The sequence below is a fragment of the Salvelinus alpinus genome, chromosome 22 (assembly GCF_045679555.1).
Source record: "Salvelinus alpinus chromosome 22, SLU_Salpinus.1, whole genome shotgun sequence".
Classification (NCBI taxonomy): domain Eukaryota; kingdom Metazoa; phylum Chordata; class Actinopteri; order Salmoniformes; family Salmonidae; genus Salvelinus; species Salvelinus alpinus.
This window is the reverse complement of record NC_092107.1, coordinates 47,557,561-47,583,773: the sequence shown is the minus strand read 5'-3', so window position 1 is coordinate 47,583,773 and position 26,213 is coordinate 47,557,561. Positions and strand designations below refer to the sequence as shown.

At 49.3% G+C, this 26,213-nt stretch overlaps 1 protein-coding gene across 3 annotated transcripts in view; it reads left to right on the top strand.

Annotated features, from left to right (window-relative positions):
* The window catches only part of LOC139549569 (protein-tyrosine sulfotransferase 1-like), a 92,930-nt gene that overhangs the window by 33,536 nt on the left and 33,181 nt on the right, over positions 1-26,213 (top strand). For all 3 annotated transcript variants that reach the window (XM_071360202.1, XM_071360204.1, XM_071360203.1), the window contains exon 3: positions 14,517-14,715. In XM_071360202.1, the coding sequence (XP_071216303.1) occupies positions 14,517-14,715 (199 nt within the window). The remainder of the gene's footprint in view (positions 1-14,516; positions 14,716-26,213) is intronic.

The window sequence follows — 26,213 nt, the reverse complement described above, 5'->3', positions numbered from 1 at the left end:
GTAACCCTCCACCACTCTACACTAGACGGGTAACCCTCCACCACTCTACACTAGACGGGTAACTCTCCACCACTCTACACTAGACGGGTAACCCTCCACCACTCTACACTAGACGGGTAACCCTCCACCACTCTACACTAGACGGGTAACCCTCCACCACTCTACACTAGACGGGTAACCCTCCACCACTCTACACTAGACGGGTAACCCTCCACCACTCTACACTAGACGGGTAACCCTCCACCACTCTACACTAGACGGGTAACCCTCCACCACTCTACACTAGACGGGTAACCCTCCACCACTCTACACTAGACGGGTAACCCTCCACCACTCTACACTAGACGGGTAACCCTCCACCACTCTACACTAGACGGGTAACCCTCCACCACTCTACACTAGACGGGTAACCCTCCACCACTCTACACTAGACGGGTAACCCTCCACCGCTCTCCACTAGACGGGTAACCCAAGGTAAGGTCATGAGAAGACCCGAGACAGATGGGCTTGCGTCCTAAATGGCACCTTATTCACTATGTAGTGCACTGCTTGTGATGAGAACCGTATGGGGCCCTGGTCAAAATTAGTTTACTGCATCGTAAATAGAGTGGCATTTGGGATACAACCAGCCAGATATCTGCACCCTTTTAAATCCAGAGAATAGCATGGCATTTACTAATGAATGTCCTATATTTTCTTATAATGGTATAAAAAAAAAGGCTTAATTATTAAGGTTAATTTGTTTAAAGCGGGTCCAGAACATTTCCTAGAGAACCTACATGCTGTGTGAAGATATGTAGATAGAAGGGGGATCTGTTCTGTGGTGCGTTTGTTTTCTCTTCTCATCCCTCCATTGTTTACCCCCCAGGTGTCTGTCTGACTTCCTGGTTGGCTCCATATTGACTCCTCTCTGAGACGGCACTGAAGTGATCACCCCCGATCAGGGCCAGACTCAAACATCTGTTGCACTTCCTCAAAAACAGACTCGAGGTTGAAACGAGAGAGTATTCCCCAATTTTGTGGTTCTCTGTAACGAATACAAACATGATACAATACTTAACTGGGTCAACTATTGTCCTTATTATACTGTTACTCTGATATCATATTTAAAAACTGCAGACATTTCTCTCCACCTTATGACAAAAAGGTGAAGAATTAGCATGAAATGAGTAATAAAACTGCAATTGTTTCAGGTGGCCCCCCCCAAAAATGTTGCTCAGGGCCCCCTAAAACAATATGGCCAACTCTGACTGCATATGTGAGTAGCAGACCCACTGCTGCCCCTCATGATGATTTCAAATGTTTTGTGCCCGCCCACCCCCACCCAATCAAAGTGCCCATGCTCTAGTGGTTTCTAGCCTTGATCCTAATCCAGCTGTTCCACTATGGGAGATACAGGAGTACCCTTCAATCTCCAGCCATGGAACACTGAAGGGGTGAGCTGCTACGTGAAGGCACAGTGAGGAGTTCCACCTCCTTACCAGACCGTAAGGGCCCTAGAGTGTCCTAGAGTGTCCTGGAGTGTCCTGGAGTGTCCTGGAGTGTCCTGGAGTGTTCTGGAGGGTCCTAGAGTGTTCTGGAGTGTTCCAGAAGAGGCCAAATGTCTTTGTTAAGCCCTCCTCTCCATATCTCTTAGGAATGCTCTCACTGTAGCGATGTAGAAAGGCAGACACGGTGTAGCCAGTTATTTTTTTGTTGTTGTTATTCTGGGGAGAGATTGTGAGCTGTGTACTCTTGACCCTTCCCCTGTTACGACGAGTACAACACGAGCCCTGGAGAGACAGTAACCCACAGAGAGGTGGAATGAGAGAGGGATGGAGAGACAGAAAGAGGTGGGATGAGAGAGGGATGGATAGACAAGAGCTGTGTCGGGCTCTCTGTCTGTCTGTCGGGCTCTCTGTCTGTCTGTCGGGCTCTCTGTCTGTCTGTCGGGCCCTCTGTCTGTCTGTCGGGCCCTCTGTCTGTCTGTCGGGCTCTCTGTCTGTCTGTCGGGCTCTCTGTCTGTCTGTCGGGCTCTCTGTCTGTCTGTCGGGCTCTCTGTCTGTCTGTCGGGCTCTCTGTCTGTCTGTCGGGCTCTCTGTCTGTCTGTCAGGCCCTCTGTCTGTCTGGCGGGCCCTCTGTCGGGCTCTCTCTCTCTCTCTCTGTCTGTCTCAGTCTGTTTGTCTGTCTCTGTCAAAGAGCCAGACAGACAGCCTCCCACTGCACACACACACCACCCCTCAGCACATTGATTACCATCAAGTATGAATAAAATGAGACCTTAACCAGAGCCCTCTGGACACAGCTGAAGACAGGCAGCAGAGACGAGATAACATACACAGCCATGTGGCCATAAAGGAGAGACGGGGACTGTAAAATATGAAGAATAGGGCTTTCAGTAAACAGCACAAGTCTCAACAGGATTAGTATCTTTGCCCTGAGCTTAGAAAACGACTGAGAAGCCAGTTTTGCTGTACCAGGACAAACCAGGCATTTTCTGTTGCGTCCTCAGGAAGGACAACAAATTATATTATATTTGCACTACCAAAGGGGGGTATCGTCTAATATTCTACCTCAAAACAATGATCCTCACTATTCACATTTCAATGGAAATTGATTGAATTTCTGTCTGTCTTCGTCTTTAATTTATGCTTGTTGGACTTTAATTGTTGCAAGTTGCGGGGACGTCTAAATGCTGTGCGATTTGCATACAACAACAACAGCAACAACAACAACGGTTCTGAACGTTTCCTGGCTCATATCACACACCGTTGTATTGTCATCTGCCTCCTTGACAGAGCAGTGACTGACAGAGCAGTGACTGACAGAGCAGTGACTGACAGAGCAGTGCAGTGACTACATACATTTTGTTTGTTTATGAGATTCCTGTGGGAGTTGAACACACAACCCAACTTTGCCACAGAGGACCACAAGCTCCGTTCCTACCTATCAGTGCCCAGCCTTCTGCTTGCTTTCTGAGTCTAACACACACACACACACACTCACCTTCTTAGTCTAACTTAACACACACACCCTTCAGTACTACCTCACCCTCAACACCAGACCCCCACCCTTCAGTAGTACCTCACCCTCAACACCAGACCCCCACCCTTCAGTACTACCTCACCCTCAACACCAGACCCCCACCCTTCAGTAGTACTGCACCCTCAACACCAGACCCCCATCCTTCAGTAGTACTGCACCCTCAACACCAGACCCCCACCCTTCAGTAGTACTGCACCCTCAACACCAGACCCCCACCCTTCAGTAGTACCTCACCCTCAACACCAGACCCCCACCCTTCAGTAGTACTGCACCCTCAACACCAGACCCCCACCCTTCAGTAGTACTGCGCCCTCAACACCAGAACCCCACCCTTCAGTAGTACTGCACCCTCAACACCAGACCCCCACCCTTCAGTAGTACTGCACCCTCAACACCAGACCCCCACCCTTCAGTAGTACTGCACCCTCAACACCAGACCCCCACCCTTCAGTAGTACCTCACCCTCAACACCAGACCCCCACCCTTCAGTAGTACCTCACCCTCAACACCAGACCCCCACCCTTCAGTAGTACTGCGCCCTCAACACCAGACCCCCACCCTTCAGTAGTACTGCACCCTCAACACCAGACCCCCACCCTTCAGTAGTACTGTGCCCTCAACACCAGACCCCCACCCTTCAGTACTACCTCACCCTCAACACCAGACCCCCACCCTTCAGTAGTACTGCACCCTCAACACCAGACCCCCACCCTTCAGTAGTACTGCACCCTCAACACCAGACCCCCACCCTTCAGTAGTACTGCACCCTCAACACCAGACCCCCACCCTTCAGTACTACTGCACCCTCAACACCAGACCCCCACCCTTCAGTAGTACTGCACCCTCAACACCAGACCCCCACCCTTCAGTAGTACTGCACCCTCAACACCAGACCCCCACCCTTCAGTAGTACTGTGCCCTCAACACCAGACCCCCACCCTTCAGTACTACTGCACCCTCAACACCAGACCCCCACCCTTCAGTAGTACTGCACCCTCAACACCAGACCCCCACCCTTCAGTACTACTGCACCCTCAACACCAGACCCCCACCCTTCAGTAGTACTGTGCCCTCAACACCAGACCCCCACCCTTCAGTAGTACTGCACCCTCAACACCAGACCCCCACCCTTCAGTACTACTGCACCCTCAACACCAGACCCCCACCCTTCAGTAGTACTGTGCCCTCAACACCAGACCCCCACCCTTCAGTAGTACTGCACCCTCAACACCAGACCCCCACCCTTCAGTAGTACTGCACCCTCAACACCAGACCCCCACCCTTCAGTAGTACTGCACCCTCAACACCAGACCCCCACCCTTCAGTAGTACTGCACCCTCAACACCAGACCCCCACCCTTCAGTAGTACTGCACCCTCAACACCAGACCCCCACCCTTCAGTAGTACTGCACCCTCAACACCAGACCCCCACCCTTCAGTAGTACTGCACCCTCAACACCAGACCCCCACCCTTCAGTAGTACCTCACCCTCAACACCAGACCCCCACCCTTCAGTAGTACCTCACCCTCAACACCAGACCCCCACCCTTCAGTAGTACTGCACCCTCAACACCAGACCCCCACCCTTCAGTAGTACTGCACCCTCAACACCAGACCCCCACCCTTCAGTAGTACTGCGCCCTCAACACCAGAACCCCACCCTTCAGTAGTACTGCACCCTCAACACCAGACCCCCACCCTTCAGTACTACTGCACCCTCAACACCAGACCCCCACCCTTCAGTAGTACTGTGCCCTCAACACCAGACCCCCACCCTTCAGTAGTACTGCACCCTCAACACCAGACCCCCACCCTTCAGTACTACTGCACCCTCAACACCAGACCCCCACCCTTCAGTAGTACTGTGCCCTCAACACCAGACCCCCACCCTTCAGTAGTACTGCACCCTCAACACCAGACCCCCACCCTTCAGTAGTACTGCACCCTCAACACCAGACCCCCACCCTTCAGTAGTACTGCACCCTCAACACCAGACCCCCACCCTTCAGTAGTACTGCACCCTCAACACCAGACCCCCACCCTTCAGTAGTACTGCACCCTCAACACCAGACCCCCACCCTTCAGTAGTACTGCACCCTCAACACCAGACCCCCACCCTTCAGTAGTACTGCACCCTCAACACCAGACCCCCACCCTTCAGTAGTACCTCACCCTCAACACCAGACCCCCACCCTTCAGTAGTACCTCACCCTCAACACCAGACCCCCACCCTTCAGTAGTACTGCGCCCTCAACACCAGACCCCCACCCTTCAGTAGTACTGCACCCTCAACACCAGACCCCCACCCTTCAGTAGTACTGCACCCTCAACACCAGACCCCCACCCTTCAGTAGTACTGTGCCCTCAACACCAGACCCCCACCCTTCAGTACTACTGCACCCTCAACACCAGACCCCCACCCTTCAGTAGTACTGCACCCTCAACACCAGACCCCCACCCTTCAGTACTACTGCACCCTCAACACCAGACCCCCACCCTTCAGTAGTACTGTGCCCTCAACACCAGACCCCCACCCTTCAGTAGTACTGCACCCTCAACACCAGACCCCCACCCTTCAGTACTACTGCACCCTCAACACCAGACCCCCACCCTTCAGTAGTACTGTGCCCTCAACACCAGACCCCCACCCTTCAGTAGTACTGCACCCTCAACACCAGACCCCCACCCTTCAGTAGTACTGCACCCTCAACACCAGACCCCCACCCTTCAGTAGTACTGCACCCTCAACACCAGACCCCCACCCTTCAGTAGTACTGCACCCTCAACACCAGACCCCCACCCTTCAGTAGTACTGCACCCTCAACACCAGACCCCCACCCTTCAGTAGTACTGCACCCTCAACACCAGACCCCCACCCTTCAGTAGTACTGCACCCTCAACACCAGACCCCCATCCTTCAGTAGTACTGCACCCTCAACACCAGACCCCCATCCTTCAGTAGTACTGCACTCCAGCGTCCCTGTCACCGGGCAGAGCAGAGCGCCTCTATCTTTACCTACTAAAACCGTGCACGGGCGCTTGCGCACGTATTCTCTCAGACCCTTTGGTTTGCAGCAGGTCTCCATCTGTACTGTAGTGGGCTGGGCTCTCAGCCCCCCTCTGTCTCTGCCCCATTACCATCAATAACATGGCTGTTTTAGGGAAGGAAGGGCTAGGACGGGGACCAGAGACCTAGTGCTCTCTCTCGCGTGCTCTCTTGAACTAGGACAAGGGGGTGAGGAGGTGAACTAGGACAAGGGGGTGAGGAGGTGAACCAGGACAAGGGGGAGAGGAGGTGAACTAGGACAAGGGGGTGAGGAGGTGAACCAGGCCTAGGGGGTGAGGAGGTGAACCAGGACAAGGGGGTGAGGAGGTGAACCAGGACAAGGGGGTGAGGAGGTGAACCAGGACAAGGGGGTGAGGAGGTGGACCAGGACAAGGGGTTGAGGAGGTGAACTAGGACAAGGGGGTGAGGAGGTGAACCAGGACAAGTGGGTGAGGGGGTGAAAGGTCAGTTTATGACGACAACAGTGACAAACAAAACACGCGTCTATACTTTTCCTCTCTTTTACACAACTCCTTGTTCATCTTTCTCTTGGAGGTCGTCGAGGCCGAAAGCTTTTTTTCAGTTAAAAAAAAATATTTTTGAATCTATTTGGAGCAGCTGCAGATGCCACCTTGAAGAATGTTGATATCCTGTTCAATATTCATGCTTTTCTCTCGCTCTGATGCCATCAGGATGCCACCTTGAAGAATGTTAATGTATTGTTCAATATTCATGCCTATATTAAATATACAGTACTAGTCATAAAGTTTGGACACACCTACTCATTCCAGAGTTTTTCTTTATTTTTACTATTTTCTACATTGTAGAATAATAGTGACATAAAAACTATTAAATAACATATATGGAATCATGTAGTAACCAAACAAGTGTTAAACAAATCAAAATATATTTGAGATTCTTCAAAGTAGCCACCCTTTGCCTTGATGACAGCTTTGCACACTCTTGGCATTCTCTCAACCACATTCATGAGGTAGTCACCTGGAATGTATTTCAATTAACAGGTGTGCCCTGTTAAAAGTTAATTTGTGGAATTTCTTTCCTTCTTTAATACATTTGATCCAATCAGTTGTGTTGTGGCAAGGCAGAGGTGGTATACAGAAGACATCCCTATTTGGTAAAAGACCAAGTCCATATTATGGCAAGAACAGCTCAAATAAGCAAAGAGAAACGACAGTCCATCATTACTTTAAGACATGAAGATCAGTCAATACAGAACATTTCAAGAACTTTTAAAGTCTCTTCAAGTGCAGTCGCAAAAACTATCAAGCACTATGATGAAACTGGCTCTCATGAGGACCGCCACAGGAAAGGAAGACCCAGAGTTACCTCTGCTGCAGAGCCCCAGAGTTAACAGCCTCAAATTGCAGCCCAAATAAATGCTTCACAGAGTTCAAGTAAAAGACACATCTCAACATCAACTGTTCAGAGGAAACTGCGTGAATCGGGCCTTCATGGTCGAATTGCTGCAAAGAAACTAAGAAACACGAGCAATGGACATTAGACCGGTGGAAATCTGTCCTTTGATCTGATGAGTCCAAATGAGAGATTTTTGGTTCCAACCGCCGTGTCTTTGTGAAATGCAGAGTAGGTGAACGGATGATCTCCACATGTGTGGTTCCCACCATGAAGCATGGAGGAGGAAGTGTGATGGTGTGGGGGTGATTTGCTGGTGACACTGTCAGTGATTTGTTTATATTTCAAGGCACGCTTAACCAGCATGGCTACCACAGCATTCTGCAGCGATATGCCATCCCATCTGGTTTGTGCTTAGTGGGACTCATTTGTTTTTCAGCAGGACAATGACCCAAAAACACACTTCCAGGCTGTGTAAGGGCTATTTGACCGAGGAGAGTGATTGAGTGCTGCATCAGATGACCTGGCCTCCACAATCACCTGACCTCAACCCATTTGAGATGGTTTGGGATGAGTTGGACCACAGTGAAGGAAAAGCAGCTACAAGTGCCCAGCATATGTGGGAACTCCTTCAAGACTGTTGGAAAATAATTTCTCAGGAAGCTGGTTGAGAGAATGCCAAGAATGTGCAAAGCTGTCATCAAGGCGAAGGCTAGTTACTTTGAAGAATCTCAAATATAAAATACTTTTTGGGTTACTACATCATTAGTAAAAAAATAAAAGTTAAAAAATCTTGAATGAGTAGTTGTGTCCAAACTTTTGACTAGTACACTGTGTGTGAAATATATATATATAATACATAAATAATATTTATATATTATATATAATATTTATTTATTATATATTTTTTTGTGTGTGTGTACGTGCGCTGACACAGGAGGCCAGACTGTACTGTAAACATACCGGATAAGCAGTAGCTCCTCCCCAGTTTGGTGGCCGTGGCAACAACCAGCAGTAGTCCTCCAGATGCGACCTACTTTTACAGTGTAGCTAGCTGACAACGCAGCACAGACTCTTTTTCTTTATTTGTCATTTCTGAGAATGCATTTAATTGTTGTGGTCGTCTTAACAGCGTAGCTAACTGACATCACCGAGGAGAGAAGGAAGAGACTCACTTTCCTTGTCATTTCTCAAAATGTATTTATTTGCTAGGTTAATCTGTTCGTGACATACAGGGAAGTTGTCTTGACAGTGTAGCATGGGTGGGTCAACATGTTTTTTTTCTACTTGCAAAACACAACACACACACACACACACACAAATCAGTAACATGGATAGCCACTTCATATTTAGCTTACATTGATTGGACCAAATCGTTTTTTGGTGTCTTTTATTTGTCACTGTATTCGACTAAGCATACGTGATTTGATCATGTTGAAATGGTGCTGGAATAGTGGAGGTTGAAATGTGTGGAAAACATTACCTTGCTTGACCATGCTGGAGGTCATGTAACATGTTTTGTTAAATGCTTTGTGGACTTCACCGGACAGATGTTGGCTCTCCGGTTTTGTGATGAAACAAAGGTGTAGTTGAATTTATTCTGCTACTGTGTCTCTTATCGTCTCGGCCTTTAAATCACGTTGTCAAGACATATGAACTAACAGGTTACAGAACAAAACAACACAGTTATCACTACACAGGTTGTGATATGCCATTTTTGTTCCTGGATTGGCTTCCCCAGTGCTTTTACCCATGAACCTCTACTGGAGATACCAAGTACAAGCAGATATCTTTCTCTCTCTCTGGTCAGAGTGAGTCACGTTTGTTTCTCACAGCCTGTTTGTATCTGTTTATGCTGTGAACCTCTAAACATTCAACGTTCCTAGGCCTACACCCCCCCCCCCCCCCCCCCCCCCCTCGCCTCTCTCTCTCTCTCCGGCCCACATGAGGGTTTTCGACTTCAGCCTCCCTTAGTACCTCAAGCAAGGGAAAAGGGAAGGCTCGTTTTTGGATGGCCTTGAATGATGCTAGCTAGTCAATGGTTTTCTGTGGGGACACGCAACAATGCTAACCCCTTGGCTAACTGTGGTTTCTCTCTCTCTCTCTCGCTCTTTCAGAAACACTAATATAGTCCTCCCTTCTTCCTCCAGAGATGAACAAAAGCAGTTGTCTATTAATCATGCAGTAGACCCTGTAAAGGCTGTGCTCTAAATGGATCCCTATATAGTGGACTACATTTGGACCAGAGCACTATATATAAGGGGATAGGTTACCATTTGAGCCATATCCCAGTTCTACAGTGGTAAAGCTTGCATTGCCAAAGTAAATGGATTTGTGAAGTGAATTGTCAGGCATTATCGAGGTGTAATGTAGTAGTGCAGTACTGGAATGCAGAGACACCTGAGGGAAGTCAGAAGTTAATGGACTGTGTGTGTGAGTGAGAGCTCTCAAAAGTAGTGCACCACATAGGGAATAGTGTTCCAAGGATAGGGTTGGCTCTCCGCTCTCCTGCTGAATTTGAATCAAGGTTAGGGTTGGCTCTCCTGCTGATTTGAATCAAGGCTAGGATTGGCTCTCCTGCTGAATTTCAATCAAGGCTAGGGTTGGCTCTCCTGCTGAATTTGAATCAAGGCTAGGGTTGGCTCTCCGCTCTCCTGCTGATTTGAATCAAGGTTAGGGTTGGCTCTCCTGCTGAATTTGAATCAAGGGTTGGCTCTCCTGCTGAATTTGAATCAAGGTTAGGGTTGGCTCTCCACTCTCCTGCTGAATTTGAATCAAGGCTAGGGTTGGCTCTCTGCTCTCCTGCTGAATTTGAATCAAGGGTAGGGTTGGCTCTCCACTCCTGCTGAATTTGAATCAAGGGTAGGGTTGGCTCTCCATTCTCCTGCTGAATTTGAATCAAGGATAGGGTTGGCTCTCCACTCTCCTGCTGAATTTGAATCAAGGCTAGGGTTGGCTCTCTGCTCTCCTGCTGAATTTGAATCAAGGGTAGGGTTGGCTCTCCACTCCTGCTGAATTTGAATCAAGGGTAGGGTTGGCTCTCCATTCTCCTGCTGAATTTGAATCAAGGATAGGGTTGGCTCTCCACTCTCCTGGTATTTGTATGAATCTCTCCCCGCTGCTGGCAGGAAGGACATTGTGTTGCAGGCAGATTCGTCTTGGACACACACACATGCACACACACATGCACACACACATACACACACACACACACACACACAGAGAGAAGCTGTGGAGAGGCCCCGCTGTGCTGTAGCCATGCAGAGTTAACGGTAGAGCCCCCTTTCCATCTCTCCCTACCCCACTCTAAAGGCATCCGCGTGCTTCCCAACCCAAACTGTTTGGGAAGACTTCGTGCATATGTCATTTTCTTTCCGGCTGTTCGAGCACGACACACACTTTTAAAAAAAATTTCTTTCTAGAGGCAAGCCAAAGTTCAGAGCCTAAGTCTACGCCCCCTTCGTCAGTGATTGGTCAACAGTAGGGATTCTTCAATAAAGTCTTTGTTGTCATTTAACGAGAGAGGACTCATTGTAATGCACTTTTTTTCTCCATTGAGAAACACTGCACCGAACATCTTAGTGAAACGAAGAGCTCAACACAAATGTCAACAGTAATAACATAGTTATCTGAGATAAATTCAGACTATTTTTGAGGAAGTGTATACAGGTGTACAGGTATGGCGTCACAAAATGGACAAACAGTACTATTGCCGTTGTTTGTTTTTTTCCCCCTTGTTTTTTTAAGGGCGTATGCGAGCACACTCATTCAGTTCCCTTAGTCGGGTTCAGCGCCCCTGGCCGGGTTCAGCGCCCCTGGCCGGGTTCAGCGCCCCTGGCCGGGTTCAGCTAGGAGCCAGCCGAACCGGAGTATGCTGACACCTTAAGCCCACCTGTGTGTCTCAAATGGCACCCGATAAGGCCCATAGGGCTCTGGTCTAAAGTAGTGCACTATATAGGGAATAGGATGCCATAGGGCTCTGGTCTAAAGTAGTGCACTATATAGGGAATAGTGTGCCATATGGGACACAGATCCTGTGTGCCGGGTCAACTGAACACAGAACTCAGCTGTTGCTGTAATCTGTTCTCCGTGTGGACTCTGTCTGTTCTAAAGAGGAGCAGGGTGGAGGCTGTCACAAACAAGCTGTGGTTCCTAGAGATATGCCTGGCTGCAACAACAGGTCTTACATGTAACGTGTGCATACGCTGCGTCATTCTTGTACGAGTGTGTGTTTTTGTGTGTCTGTGTAATGTGTTCCTTATCCCCCAGAATTTTCCACCGTCCTCCCACTAAACTCCTCACCTATCTCTATTTTTATAGATCAGCGTTTTTAATCAGTCTCTGGTGACCAACATGGCTGACATGCTGATCCATTGATGATATACTGTACACTAACTCTATTCAGGTTATAAATAAATAATTATATATAAATAATTATATGAAACCTTTCTTTTTAACAGGCAAACGGCTGCTACAAAAACTACTCAACAACTGCCCAGTAACCTATTCCCAACCAAACAGTCATTTTATTTCAGATCATTATAAAAGTAAAGCAAATTATTTAAAAAAAATGCCGTATTTCTGTCAATTGATGGATTACGTCGCTGGAGGAACGACTCGCTAAATTTGATGGCAATTTTTGTCGTGCCTTTACAGTTTAAAGCTCAATGCTTCAAGGCTTGTACGTCTACAATACTGACGACTGCTTATACCTGCTGCGTCGTCCACAGCTATGACAAATCAGTGATGCTCGTGGTGGAGTGGCCGCTCACTTTTCCCCTTCAGTGTGTACATCTTAACACTTCATCCCTTCACGTCGTCTATAAACGGTCAAACATCTTGACACTTAATCTCTTGATGTCATCCAAAAATTGTCAACTTTCTTATTTTCCTGAGAACAAAGACTGGGATCCAGACGTGCAGTTTGCCCCCCCCCCCCCCCCCCTGCTTATTAAATATTTCAGAAATGATGAATAATTTAACCCAGAGTAGATTGAGGTAATGGTTGATTCATTTTTAATATCGCTCCTCCAAATCTGTCAGTCATTGGGGAAAGGCCCAGTACCACTCAGCAAAGCTCTGTAATGCTTCCCTAATGTCCTAATGTCTTGCCTCCGTGCCCATATAAAGGGACTAGAATGAAATGGGATGCATGGAGACAGACGTACATGGGGACAGGGGCGTGATCTGATACAGTGAGAGAGAAACCCATATCTCTATGGAGGGGCCATTCATTCAACCCATTAACTGTGAAGCCTGGAGCTGGAGAGAGACTGTAGCTTGGGGGCCCATCTTCAATCGTATCCCATGACCCAGTTAGAGCCAATTAGTTTGCAGTTAGCTGCCTGCAGTAACAAGGGCTGGTCACTGGTCCACTGCTAAAACCACACTATCGAGGGATAATGTTGCACCATTCCTTAATAATGCTAACATCATGCTATCAGGGGATAATGTTGAACCATTCCTTAACAATGCTAACATCATGCTATCGAGGGATAATGTTGAGCCATTCCTTAATAATGCTAACATCATGCTATCAAGGGATAATGCTGGACCATTCCTTAATGCTAACATCATGCTATCAAGGGATAATGTTGAACCATTCCTTAATGCTAACATCATGCTATCGAGGGATAATGTTGAGCCATTCCTTAATGCTAACATCATGCTATCAAGGGATAATGTTGAACCATTCCTTAATAATGCAAACATCATGCTGTCAAGGGATAATGTTGGACCATTCCTTAATGCTAACATCCTGCTATCAAGGGATAATGTTTGACCATTCCTTAATGCTAACATCATGCTATCAAGGGATAATGTTGAACCATTCCTTAATGCTAACAGCATGCTATCGAGGGATAATGTTGACATCATGCTATCGCGGGATAATGTTGAACCATTCCTTAATGCTAAAACCATGTTATCAAGGGATAATGTTGAACCATTCCTTAATGCTAACATCATGCTATTGAGGGATAATGTTGAACCATTCCTTAATAATGCTAACATCATGCTATCAAGGGATAATGTTGAACCATTCCCTAATAATGCTAACATCATGCTAGCGAGGGATAATGTTGAACCATTCCTTAATAATGCTAACATCATGCGATCAGGGGATAATGTTGAACCATTCCTTAATGCTAACATCATGCTATTGAGGGATAATGTTGAACCATTCCTTAATAATGCTAACATCATGCTATCAGGGGATAATGTTGAACCATTCCTTAATAATGCTAACATCATGCTATCAGGGGATAATGTTGGACCATTCCTTAATAATGCTAACATCATGCGATCAGGGGATAATGTTGAACCATTCCTTAATGCTAACATCATGCTATTGAGGGATAATGTTGAACCATTCCTTAATAATGCTAACATCATGCTATCAAGGGATAATGTTGAACCATTCCTTAATAATGCTAACATCATGCTATCGAGGGATAATGTTGAACCATTCCTTAATAATGCTAACATCATGCTATCAGGGGATAATGTTGAACCATTCCTTAATAATGCTAACATCATGCTATCAGGGGATAATGTTGGACCATTCCTTAATAATGCTAACATCATGCTATCGAGGGATAATGTTGAACCATTCCTTAACAATGCTAACATCATGCTATCAAGGGATAATGTTGAACCATTCCTTAATGCCCACATCATGCTATCGAGGAATAATGTTGAACCATTCCTTAACAATGCTAACATCATGCTATCGAGGGATAATGTTGAACCATTCCTTAACAATGCTAACATCATGCTATCAACGTGTCTGACAAAAGTGTTGTTCAACTAGCAGTGCCTTAGAGGATGCTGGTGTGTGTTCATCTGTTAGATCACTTTCAAAAAGCAGCCTTTCTTCCTCTCTCGCTAGAGGTCATCAGGAAGTAGGTTTCCATCTCATTACTCTCACTAATCCAATTATAAGTGAGTACCAGTACCTCAAGCAAGGATGCCTTGAATGATGCTAGCTAGTCAATGGTCTTCTGGGGGGGGACGCTACAATGCTAACTGTGGTGTTTTCTCTCTCTCTCTCGCTCTCTCTCTCTCTCTGCAGGGTGGAGAGGTCTACAGACCAGGTGATAAAGCCAGTCAATGTGGAGGCCTTATCTAAGTGGGTAGGCAAGATCCCTGCGGACGTACTGAGGGACATGCCCGTCATCGCCCCCATGTTGTCCCGTCTGGGGTACGACCCCTACGCCAACCCTCCCAACTACGGCCGGCCAGACCCCAAGGTCCTTGACAACACCAGGAGGGTGAGTAGGGAAACGACGGACAGGGACACACGTCACCCCAGAACACAGAAACACACACCCCAAACACAGTATCCTCTGACGCAGAAAGCAGATCTTAAGGACTGTCTTTCTCTTCTAATTAGATTACCTGTCCAATCAACTTCCTCTAGTTAAATGACCTGTCCAATCTCTGACTCGCATTTAAATTACCCGGTGAATTAATATCTTGTATTCAAACGAATGAATTCCCATTTTGAATGGCTCCTGCTGACAACATCTGTCTGAATTCAGTGATCATATTCAAATGAACCCATCCTCCAGAGTTCTTCTACTCTACGTAATACGTTCTTCTACTCTACGTAATACGTTCTTCTACTCTACGTAATACGTTCTTCTACTCTACGTAATACGTTCTTCTACTCTACGTAATACGTTCTTCTTTGCTACACTCGCTCACCTAGCCAGCCGTCATTGGTGCTGGAAAGCGGCGAGCACACGGCCATCTATTCCTGGAGCAGAATGTTTTATTAAATACTATTTAAGCGAGGAGCCCCTCTCTCAAGCCTCTAGGATTTCATATCTCTGATCCTATGAAACATATTCAATCTATCGCAGTTATTTTTTTGTTTCTCTGGTTCAAGATTTAAACTGATACATTCCAGTACTGTAGACCCCGGAAGACCTTTGACCTGTGTGTGTTGACAAGAGATCATCCGATTTAACATCTCTCCGTCGACATGTTCGCATGTGATCTCTAATCCTCACCTCCACCCTGTTTGGCTTCAGTTCCAGGTTCTATACTGTCTTTTAAAATATATTGTACATCAGTGGAGGCTCCTCAGAGGAGGAAGGAGAGGAACATCCTCCTCAGTCATAAAAATACAAAATTATTATTTTTAGATAAAACTATACGAAATATATTCATTCATATACACACTGTTTTGCAATGAAGGTCTACAGTAGCCTCAACAGCACTCTGTAGGGTAGCACCATGGTGTAGCCGGAGGCCAGCTAGCTTCCGTCCTCTTCTGGGTACATTGACTTCAATACAAAACCTCGTAGCCTCAACTAGGTTCTCACCCCCTTCCATAGACTTACACAGTAATTATGACAACTTCCGGAGGATGTCCTCCAGCCTATCGGAGCTCTTGCAGCATGAACTGACATGTTGTCCACCCAATCAAAGGATCAGAGAATGAATCTAGTACTGAAATCATAAGCTACAGCTAGCTAGCACTAGTGCATAAAATGTGGTGAGTAGTTGACTCAAAGACAATAGTTGAACAGTTTTGAACAAATTCATTTCTTTAAAAATGAATGAGAAGCGAGAGAGCTAGCTACCTATATTTTGTTGAATTTGTTTTTCACTAAGCTAGCTAGTTTAGCCTACTCAAACAGAGAGGGATGATATGTTAGCTAGCTGGCTAAGTCTAGCCAACACTGGAACTCTTCCAAGTCAAGGTAAGCTTTTGGTTTTATTAATTTATTGCCACCGGGGCCCGCCAGTGTAACTGCTAAACTATTTGCTGACTGTACACTGTACTGCATGATAGTAACAGTTTACTAACTCATTAGTTCTAATAGATATGTTGACTAGCTATGACGTTAGCTAATATGGTTTCAACGTTGTAGGCTGTGCGTAGAGTTCAGGATATGAAGTTTTGGCTTGGAAAGTTAAAAAGCTAAGACATTTTTATTTTTTGTATAATTTTAATTTTTGCATGGTCACAGACAGCTGATGTGGTGTTCACTGAAGTCCACAAGCGAAGGGAAACGGTGAGAGGAGGAGAGCACGTAGATGTGAGAAGGAATTATACGACAAGCAAAGTGATCAGTATGTGGCTTCTATGAAAGTGAACTGTTTGAGTGTGATCAGGGGTGTATTCCGTCCGCCGATTCTGTTGAAAAATTATTATTATTTGTATGAATTTTTTTCTTTAACAAGAATTAGCATAGCTGAATTTGTCCAGTAGAAACTAATTTGCAACTGTTGGACTAATGATTATACCTTAGATCAGCTAGATGCAGGCAAGAGTGTGCAAGGAGGTATTGAATGTGTCACTCTCTGTCATCTTGATTAGTCAAATGTTTCTCTCGACCTGTGCACCTACGTTGTAAACTTTAATTCATAGGCTAGGTTGTACAGTAACAACCTCATGATGGGTATAGGGAAAATTAGAGTATCATGTAATAGCCTAACTCAATCGATGTTACGTTCAGTCCTTAGGTGACGAGGGAGAGGGGTCTTTACCAGGGAAGGTGGGGAGTGGGAGGAGTCTTTACCAGGGAAGGTGGGGAGGGAGAGGGGTCTTTACCAGGGAAGGTGACGAGGGGGAGGAGTCTTTACCGGGGAAGGTGACGAGGGAGAGGGGTCTTTACCAGGGAAGGTAGAGAGGGGTCTTTACCAAGGAAGGTGAAGAGGGAGAGGGGTCTTTACCAGGGAAGGTGACGAGGGAGAGGAGTCTTTACCAGGGAAGGTGACGAGGGAGAGGGGTCTTTACCAGGGAAAGTGACGAGGGAGAGGAGTCTTTACCAGGGAAGGTGACGAGGGAGAGGAGTCTTTACCAGGGAAGGTGAAGAGGGAGAGGGGTCTTTACCAGGGAAGGTGACGAGGGAGAGGGGTCTTTACCAGGGAAGGTGACGAGGGAGAGGAGTCTTTACCAGGGAAGGTGACGAGGGAGAGGGGTCTTTACCAGGGAAGGTGACGAGGGAGAGGAGTCTTTACCAGGGAAGGTGAAGAGGGAGAGGGGTCTTTACCAGGGAAAGTGGAGAGGAGTCTTTACCAGGGAAGGTGGAGAGGAGTCTTTACCAGGGAAGGTGGAGTCTTTACCAGGGAAGCTGACGAGGGAGAGGGGTCTTTACCAGGGAAGGTGACGAGGGAGAGGGGTCTTTACCAGGGAAGGTGGAGAGGGAGAGGGGTCTTTACCAGGGAAGGTGACGAGGGAGAGGAGTCTTTACCAGGGAAGGTGGAGAGGGAGAGGGGTCTTTACCAGGGAAGGTGGAGAGGGAGAGGGGTCTTTACCAGGGAAGGTGACGAGGGAGAGGGGTCTTTACCAGGGAAGGTGACGAGGGAGAGGGGTCTTTACCAGGGAAAGTGACGAGGGAGAGGGGTCTTTACCAGGGAAGGTGACGAGGGAGAGGGGTCTTTACCAGGGAAGGTGACGAGGGAGAGGGGTCTTTACCAGGGAAGGTGACGAGGGAGAGGGGTCTTTACCAGGGAAGGTGACGAGGGAGAGGGGTCTTTACCAGGGAAGGTGGAGAGGGGTCTTTACCAAGGAAGGTGAAGAGGGAGAGGGGTCTTTACCAGGGAAGGTGACGAGGGAGAGGAGTCTTTACCAGGGAAGGTGACGAGGGAGAGGGGTCTTTACCAGGGAAAGTGACGAGGGAGAGGAGTCTTTACCAGGGAAGGTGACGAGGGAGAGGAGTCTTTACCAGGGAAGGTGACGAGGGAGAGGGGCCTTTACCAGGGAAGGTGACGAGGGAGAGGAGTCTTTACCAGGGAAGGTGACGAGGGAGAGGAGTCTTTACCAGGGAAGGTGACGAGGGAGAGGGGTCTTTACCAGGGAAGGTGACGAGGGAGAGGAGTCTTTACCAGGGAAGGTGAAGAGGGAGAGGGGTCTTTACCAGGGAAAGTGGAGAGGAGTCTTTACCAGGGAAGGTGGAGAGGAGTCTTTACCAGGGAAGGTGGAGTCTTTACCAGTGAAGCTGACGAGGGAGAGGGGTCTTTACCAGGGAAGGTGACGAGGGAGAGGGGTCTTTACCAGGGAAGGTGGAGAGGGAGAGGTGTCTTTACCAGGGAAGGTGACGAGGGAGAGGAGTCTTTACCAGGGAAGGTGGAGAGGGAGAGGGGTCTTTACCAGGGAAGGTGAAGAGGGAGAGGGGTCTTTACCAGGGAAGGTGACGAGGGAGAGGGGTCTTTACCAGGGAAGGTGACGAGGGAGAGGGGTCTTTACCAGGGAAAGTGACGAGGGAGAGGGGTCTTTACCAGGGAAGGTGACGAGGGAGAGGGGTCTTTACCAGGGAAGGTGACGAGGGAGAGGGGTCTTTACCAGGGAAGGTGACGAGGGAGAGGGGTCTTTACCAGGGAAGGTGACGAGGGAGAGGGGTCTTTACCAGGGAAGGTGACGAGGGAGAGGGGTCTTTACCAGGGAAGGTGACGAGGGAGAGGGGTCTTTACCAGGGAAGGTAGAGAAACATAGAGGAGTCTTTACCAGGGAAGGTGACGAGGGAGAGGGGTCTTTACCAGGGAAGGTGACGAGGGAGAGGGGTCTTTAACAGGGAAGGTGACGAGGGAGAGGGGTCTTTACCAGGGAAGGTGACGAGGGAGAGGGGTCTTTAACAGGGAAGGTCGCGAGGGAGAGGGGTCTTTAACAGGGAAGGTCGCGAGGGAGAGGGGTCTTTACCAGGGAAGGTGACGAGGGAGAGGGGTCTTTACCAGGGAAGGTGACGAGGGAGAGGGGTCTTTACCAGGGAAGGTGACGAGGGAGAGGGGTCTTTACCAGGGAAGTTGGGGAGGGAGAGGAGTCTTTACCAGGGAATGTGGAGAAACATAGAGGAGTCTTTACCAGGGAAGGTGACGAGGGAGAGGGGTCTTTACCAGGGAAGGTGACGAGGGAGAGGGGTCTTTACCAGGGAAGGTGACGAGGGAGAGGGGTCTTTACCAGGGAAGGTGACGAGGGAGAGGGGTCTTTACCAGGGAAGGTGACGAGGGAGAGGGGTCTTTACCAGGGAAGGTGACGAGGGAGAGGGGTCTTTACCAGGGAAGGTGACGAGGGAGAGGGGTCTTTACCAGGGAAGGTGACGAGGGAGAGGGGTCTTTACCAGGGAAGGTGACGAGGGAGAGGGGTCTTTACCAGGGAAGGTGACGAGGGAGAGGGGTCTTTACCAGGGAAGGTGACGAGGGAGAGGGGTCTTTACCAGGGAAGTTGGGGAGGGAGAGGAGTCTTTACCAGGGAATGTGGAGAAACATAGAGGAGTCTTTACCAGGGAAGGTGACGAGGGAGAGGGGTCTTTACCAGGGAAGGTGACGAGGGAGAGGGGTCTTTACCAGGGAAGGTGACGAGGGAGAGGGGTCTTTACCAGGGAAGGTGACGAGGGAGAGGGGTCTTTACCAGGGAAGGTGGGGAGGGAGAGGAGTCTTTACCAGGGAAGGTAGAGAAACATAGAGGAGTCTTTACCAGGGAAGGCAGAGAAACATAGAGGAGTCTTTACCAGGGAATGTGGAGAAACATAGAGGAGTCTTTACCAGGGAAGGTGACGAGGGAGAGGGGTCTTTACCAGGGAAGGTGACGAGGGAGAGGGGTCTTTACCAGGGAAGGTGACGAGGGAGAGGGGTCTTTACCAGGGAAGGTGGGGAGTGGGAGGAGTCTTTACCAGGGAAGGTGGGGAGGGAGAGGGGTCTTTACCAGGGAAGGTAGAGAAACATAGAGGGGTCTTTACCAGGGAAGGCAGAGAAACATAGCGGAGTCTTTACCAGGGAAGGTGGGGAGGGAGAGGAGTCTTTACCAAGGAAGGTGACGAGGGAGAGGAGTCTTTACCAGGGAAGGTGACGAGGGAGAGGGGTCTTTACCAGGGAAGGTGAAGAGGGAGAGGGGTCTTTACCAGGGAAGGTGACGAGGGAGAGGGGTCTTTACCAGGGAAGGTGACGAGGGAGAGGGGTCTTTACCAGGGAAGGTGACGAGGGAGAGGGGTCTTTACCAGGGAAGGTGACGAGGGAGAGGGGTCTTTACCAGGGAAGGTGACGAGGGAGAGGGGTCTTTACCAGGGAAGGTGACGAGGGAGAGGGGTCTTTACCAGGGAAGGTGACGAGGGAGAGGGGTCTTTACCAGGGAAGTTGGGGAGGGAGAGGAGTCTTTACCAGGGAATGTGGAGAAACATAGAGGAGTCTTTACCAGGGAAGGTGACGAGGGAGAGGGGTCTTTACCAGGGAAGGTGACGAGGGAGAGGGGTCTTTACCAGGGAAGGTGACGAGGGAGAGGGGTCTTTACCAGGGAAGGTAGAGAAACATAGAGGAGTCTTTACCAGGGAAGGCAGAGAAACATAGAGGAGTCTTTACCAGGGAATGTGGAGAAACATAGAGGAGTCTTTACCAGGGAAGGTGACGAGGGAGAGGGGTCTTTACCAGGGAAGGTGACGAGGGAGAGGGGTCTTTACCAGGGAAGGTGACGAGGGAGAGGGGTCTTTACCAGGGAAGGTGGGGAGTGGGAGGAGTCTTTACCAGGGAAGGTGGAGAGGGAGAGGGGTCTTTACCAGGGAAGGTAGAGAAACATAGAGGGGTCTTTACCAGGGAAGGCAGAGAAACATAGAGGAGTCTTTACCAGGGAAGGTGGGGAGGGAGAGGAGTCTTTACCAAGGAAGGTGACGAGGGAGAGGGGTCTTTACCAGGGAAGGTGACGAGGGAGAGGGGTCTTTACCAGGGAAGGTGAAGAGGGAGAGGGGTCTTTACCAGGGAAGGTGACGAGGGAGAGGGGTCTTTACCAGGGAAGGTGACGAGGGAGAGGGGTCTTTACCAGGGAAGGTGACGAGGGAGAGGGGTCTTTACCAGGGAAGGTGACGAGGGAGAGGGGTCTTTACCAGGGAAGGTGACGAGGGAGAGGGGTCTTTACCAGGGAAGGTGACGAGGGAGAGGGGTCTTTACCAGGGAAGGTGACGAGGGAGAGGGGTCTTTACCAGGGAAGGTGACGAGGGAGAGGGGTCTTTACCAGGGAAGGTGACGAGGGAGAGGGGTCTTTACCAGGGAAGGTGACGAGGGAGAGGGGTCTTTACCAGGGAAGTTGGGGAGGGAGAGGAGTCTTTACCAGGGAATGTGGAGAAACATAGAGGAGTCTTTACCAGGGAAGGTGACGAGGGAGAGGGGTCTTTACCAGGGAAGGTGACGAGGGAGAGGGGTCTTTACCAGGGAAGGTGACGAGGGAGAGGGGTCTTTACCAGGGAAGGTGACGAGGGAGAGGGGTCTTTACCAGGGAAGTTGGGGAGGGAGAGGAGTCTTTACCAGGGAAGGTGGAGAAACATAGAGGAGTCTTTACCAGGGAAGGTGGAGAGGAGTCTTTACCAGGGAAGGTGGAGAGGAGTCTTTACCAGGGAAGCAGAAGGAGTCTTTACCAGGGAAGCAGAAGGAGTCTTTACCAGGGAAGGTGGAGTCTTTACCAGGGAAGGTGGAGTCTTTACCAGGGAAGGTGGAGTCTTTACCAGGGAAGGTAGTGTCTCTACCAGGGAAGGTTGAGTCTTTACCAGGGAAGCAGAAGGGATCCCAGTAGTCTGAGAGAAATGTAACATCACCACTTCCTCTTTCACATTTCATAACTACTGACTGACTGCTATACTACCTTGCAAGTTGATAGGTCAATTTCCTGGTTCAAAAGTAGTGCACCAAATAGAGACAAGGGTGCCATTTGGGATGCAGGCAGGTTGGTCTGTTGGTTTGGAGCAGCAACTTTAATGTATCATCTGAGAAACCAACATACAGCAGCACTCTTTTACTAACAGTCTGTATTGATCTCTTGTTATCCTAATTGTCTCTCGGAGGAGAACGGGCGTTGTGAAGTTACGATGCACGGTAACCCTATGAAGAGTATTACAGTAAGGCGATAGCCAGCTACTCTTTAACTCTCAATCTGTTTTCCATTTGTCTTGATCCATTATGGATTTATTCTCTAGTGGCTAAAGAACAAACTGGGTACACAGACACACACAGGCACGCATACCAAACACATGCTTACGCACACACCACACACACATGTGTGTGTGTTTAAGGCACGCTGCTAAACAACTCGGGTGTAAAGAAGTGACCTCTGTTGTTGTGTAAGTAGTGTGTGTTTTTATTGAGTCTTACAGCCTGGGGGGGTCACAGCCTGGGGAGTGGGGGGGGGGGGGGGTCACAGCCTGGGGAGTGGGGGTGAGTCATAGTCTGGAGGGGGGAGGGGGGGGGGATCACAGCCTGGGGAGGGGGTGTGGGTCATAGTCTGGAGAGGGGGGGGGGTCACAGCCTTTGGGAGGGGAGGGGGGGGGGGGGGGGTCACTCCCTGGAGGGGGGGGTCACAGCCTGGGGAGGGGGTGTGGGTCATAGTCTGGAGGGGTCACAGCCTTTGGGAGGGGGGGGGGGGGGTCACAGCCTGGGGAGGGGGGTGGGTCACAGTCTGGAGGGGTCAGAGAGGAAATGCAGCCAAGAGATGAGTCTTTACCAGGGAAGGCAGAGAGACATTAGGAGTCTTTACCAGGGAAGCACCCTACCCGGGAGGAGGTTTGGAGGGAGATGGGAGGGGTAGTTTGGGGGAGAGAAGGAAGGGAGGTATGGTGGTTGGAGGGAGATGGGTTGGGGAGGGGGGTAGTTTGGGGGAGGGAGGTTTGGAGGGAGATGTGTGGGGGGGGGGGGGGGTAGTTTGGGGGAGGGAGATGCTTTGGGGGGGTCGTTTGGGGGAGGGATGTTTGGAGGGAGATGCTTTGGGGGGGTAGTTTGGGGGGGTAGTTTGGAGGGAGATGCTTTGGGGGGGTAGTTTGGGGGGGGGTAGTTTGGAGGGAGATGCTTTGGGGGGGGGTAGTTTGGAGGGAGATGCTTTGGGGGGGTAGTTTGGGGGAGGGAGGTTTGAAGGGAGATGCTTTGGGGGGGTAGTTTGGGGGAGGGAGGTTTGGAGGGAGATGCTTTGGGGGGGTAGTTTGGGGGAGGGAGGTTTGGAGGGAGATGCTTTGGGGGGGTAGTTTGGGGGAGGGAGGTTTGGAGGGAGATGCTTTGGGGGGGTAGTTTGAGGGAGGGAGGTTTGGAGGGAGATGCTTTGGGGGGGTAGTTTGGAGGGAGGCAGATATATAGCAGACCTCCTGGCTGTTAGAATGTTCTCATTCTCTGAATATTCAATTCATCTAGGGCCAATTCTTCTTTCTAAACATCTACACACACACACACACACACACACACACACACACACACACACACACACACACACACACACACACACACACACACACACACACACACACACACACACACACACACACAGAGCTCTACAGTATAAACCTTCACCTTTTTCACGAGGCACTCTGTCATTTTGACTACCGGGGCAGGTAAAGCTACCCTTCATTAACCTATAGGCTCCAGCATCCCAAACTCCAGCCTCCTTATTCTAGTGCACTAGTTTTCACCACAGCCCCTCCAGTCTATTTGTTATTTATATTAAATGTTTTCTTTAACCTTTTTATTTAACTAGGCAAGTCAGTTAAGAACAAATACTTATTTACAACGACGGCCTCCTGTGGCAATGGGGGCTGGGATTAAAAATAAACATACAGGACAAAACACACATCACGACAACAGAGACACGGCATGGCAGCACAACATGACAACAACATGGTAGCAGAAACACAACATGGTAGCAGAAACACAACATGGTAGCAGCAGCACAACATGGTAGCAGCAGAGCAACATGGTAGCAGAAACACAACATGGTAGCAGCAGCACAACATGGTAGCAGCAGCACAACATGGTAGCAGCAACACAACATGGTAGCAGCAGAGCAACATGGTAGCAGCAGCACAACATGGTAGCAGAAGAGCAACATGGTAGCAGAAGCACAACATGGTAGCAGAAGCACAACATGGTAGCAGAAACACAACATGGTAGCAGCAGCACATCATGGTAGCAGCAGAGCAACATGGTAGCAGCAGCACAACATGGTAGCAGCAGCACAACATGGTAGAAGCAGCACAACATGGTAGAAGAAACACAACATGGTAGCAGAAACACAACATGGTAGCAGCAGAACAACATGGTAGAAGAAACACAACATGGTAGCAGCAGAGCAACATGGTAGGAGCAGCACAACATGGTAGAAGCAGAGCAACATGGTAGCAGCAGCACAACATGGTAGAAGAAGCACAACATGGTAGAAGAAACACAACATGGTAGCAGCAGCACAACATGGTAGCAGCAGCACAACATGGTAGCAGCAGCGCAACATGGTAGCAGCAGCGCAACATGGTAGCAGCAGCGCAACATGGTAGCAGCAGCGCAACATGGTAGCAGCAGCACAACATGGTAGCAGCAGAGCAACATGGTAGCAGCAGCACAACATGGTAGCAGCAGAGCAACATGGTAGCAGCAGCACAACATGGTAGCAGCAGCACAACATGGTAGCATCAGAGCAACATGGTAGCAGCAGCACAACATGGTAGCAGCAGAGAAACATGGTAGCAGCAGCGCAACATGGTAGCAGCAGAGCAACATGGTAGCAGCAGCGCAACATGGTAGCAGCAGCGCAACATGGTAGCAGCAGCGCAACATGGTAGCAGCAGCGCAACATGGTAGCAGCAGCGCAACATGGTAGCAGCAGCACAACATGGTAGCAGAAACACAACATGGTAGCAGCAGCACAACATGGTAGCAGCAACACAACATGGTAGCAGCAGCACAACATGGTAGCAGCAGCACAACATGGTAGCAGCAGCACAACATGGTAGCAAAAGAGCACAACATGGTAGAAGAAGAGCAACATGGTAGCAGCAGCGCAACATGGTAGAAGCAGCACAACATGGTAGCAGCAGCACAACATGGTAGCAGCAGCACAAACATGGTACGTTATTGGACACAGACCAACAGCACAAGGGCAAGAAGGTAGAGAGAACAATACATCACGCAAAGCAGCCACAACTGTCAGTCGCTAGCTACAGCGGGCTGAAAAGAGGAGCGACCCCAGGGATGATCAACAACATTGTGCTACTTCTGGGGGAATTTCCAGTGGCGGTAGAACGCCTCAGTTAAAGGGGAGGGATATTATGGAAAGGTTGACAGAGAGAAAGATGAAGAAATAGATGGAGAGAGGGAGAGAGGGATGGAGAAAGGGAGAGAGGGATGGAGAAAGGGAGAGAGGGATGGAGAAAGGGAGAGAGGGATGGAGAAAGGGAGAGAGGGATGGAGAAAGGGAGAGAGGGGAGGAGAGAGGGGTGGAGAGAGAAGAAATGGAGAGAGGGATGGAGAGAGGAGAAAGGGAGAGCAAGAGGGATGGAGAGAGGAGAGAAGGGGAGAGAGGGATGGAGAGAAGGGAGGAGAGCGGGATGGAGAGAGGAGACAGAGGGAGGAATGGAGAGAGGAGACAGAGGGATGGAGAGAGAGAGAGAGAGGAGACAGAGAGGGATGGAGAGAGGAGACAGAGGGAGGAATGGAGAGAGGAGACAGAGAGGGATGGAGAGAGAGAGGAGACAGAGAGGGATGGAGAGAGAGAGGAGACAGAGAGGGAGGTCTCAAGAGCTTTGGATGAAATTGGACACAGTCACAAGTAATTTAACGTTTCACAAATTGAAGAGGGGGTAATAATGATTGGTTCCAGGACTAACCCTCTGTCTCTTTGTCTCCACAAAAGTGTGTGTGTGTGTGTACAGACTGCAAATGTATATGTCAGCCTGTGTTTGTGCATTCATGTCATCATCGGTGACGTGTAAAAGCCTGTGGGAGTGTGTTGACATGGTTTTGTTGGTGTCTCGGTGTGTGTGTGTGTGTGTGTGTGTATACACATTCCCTAGGCCCTGCTCTGTCT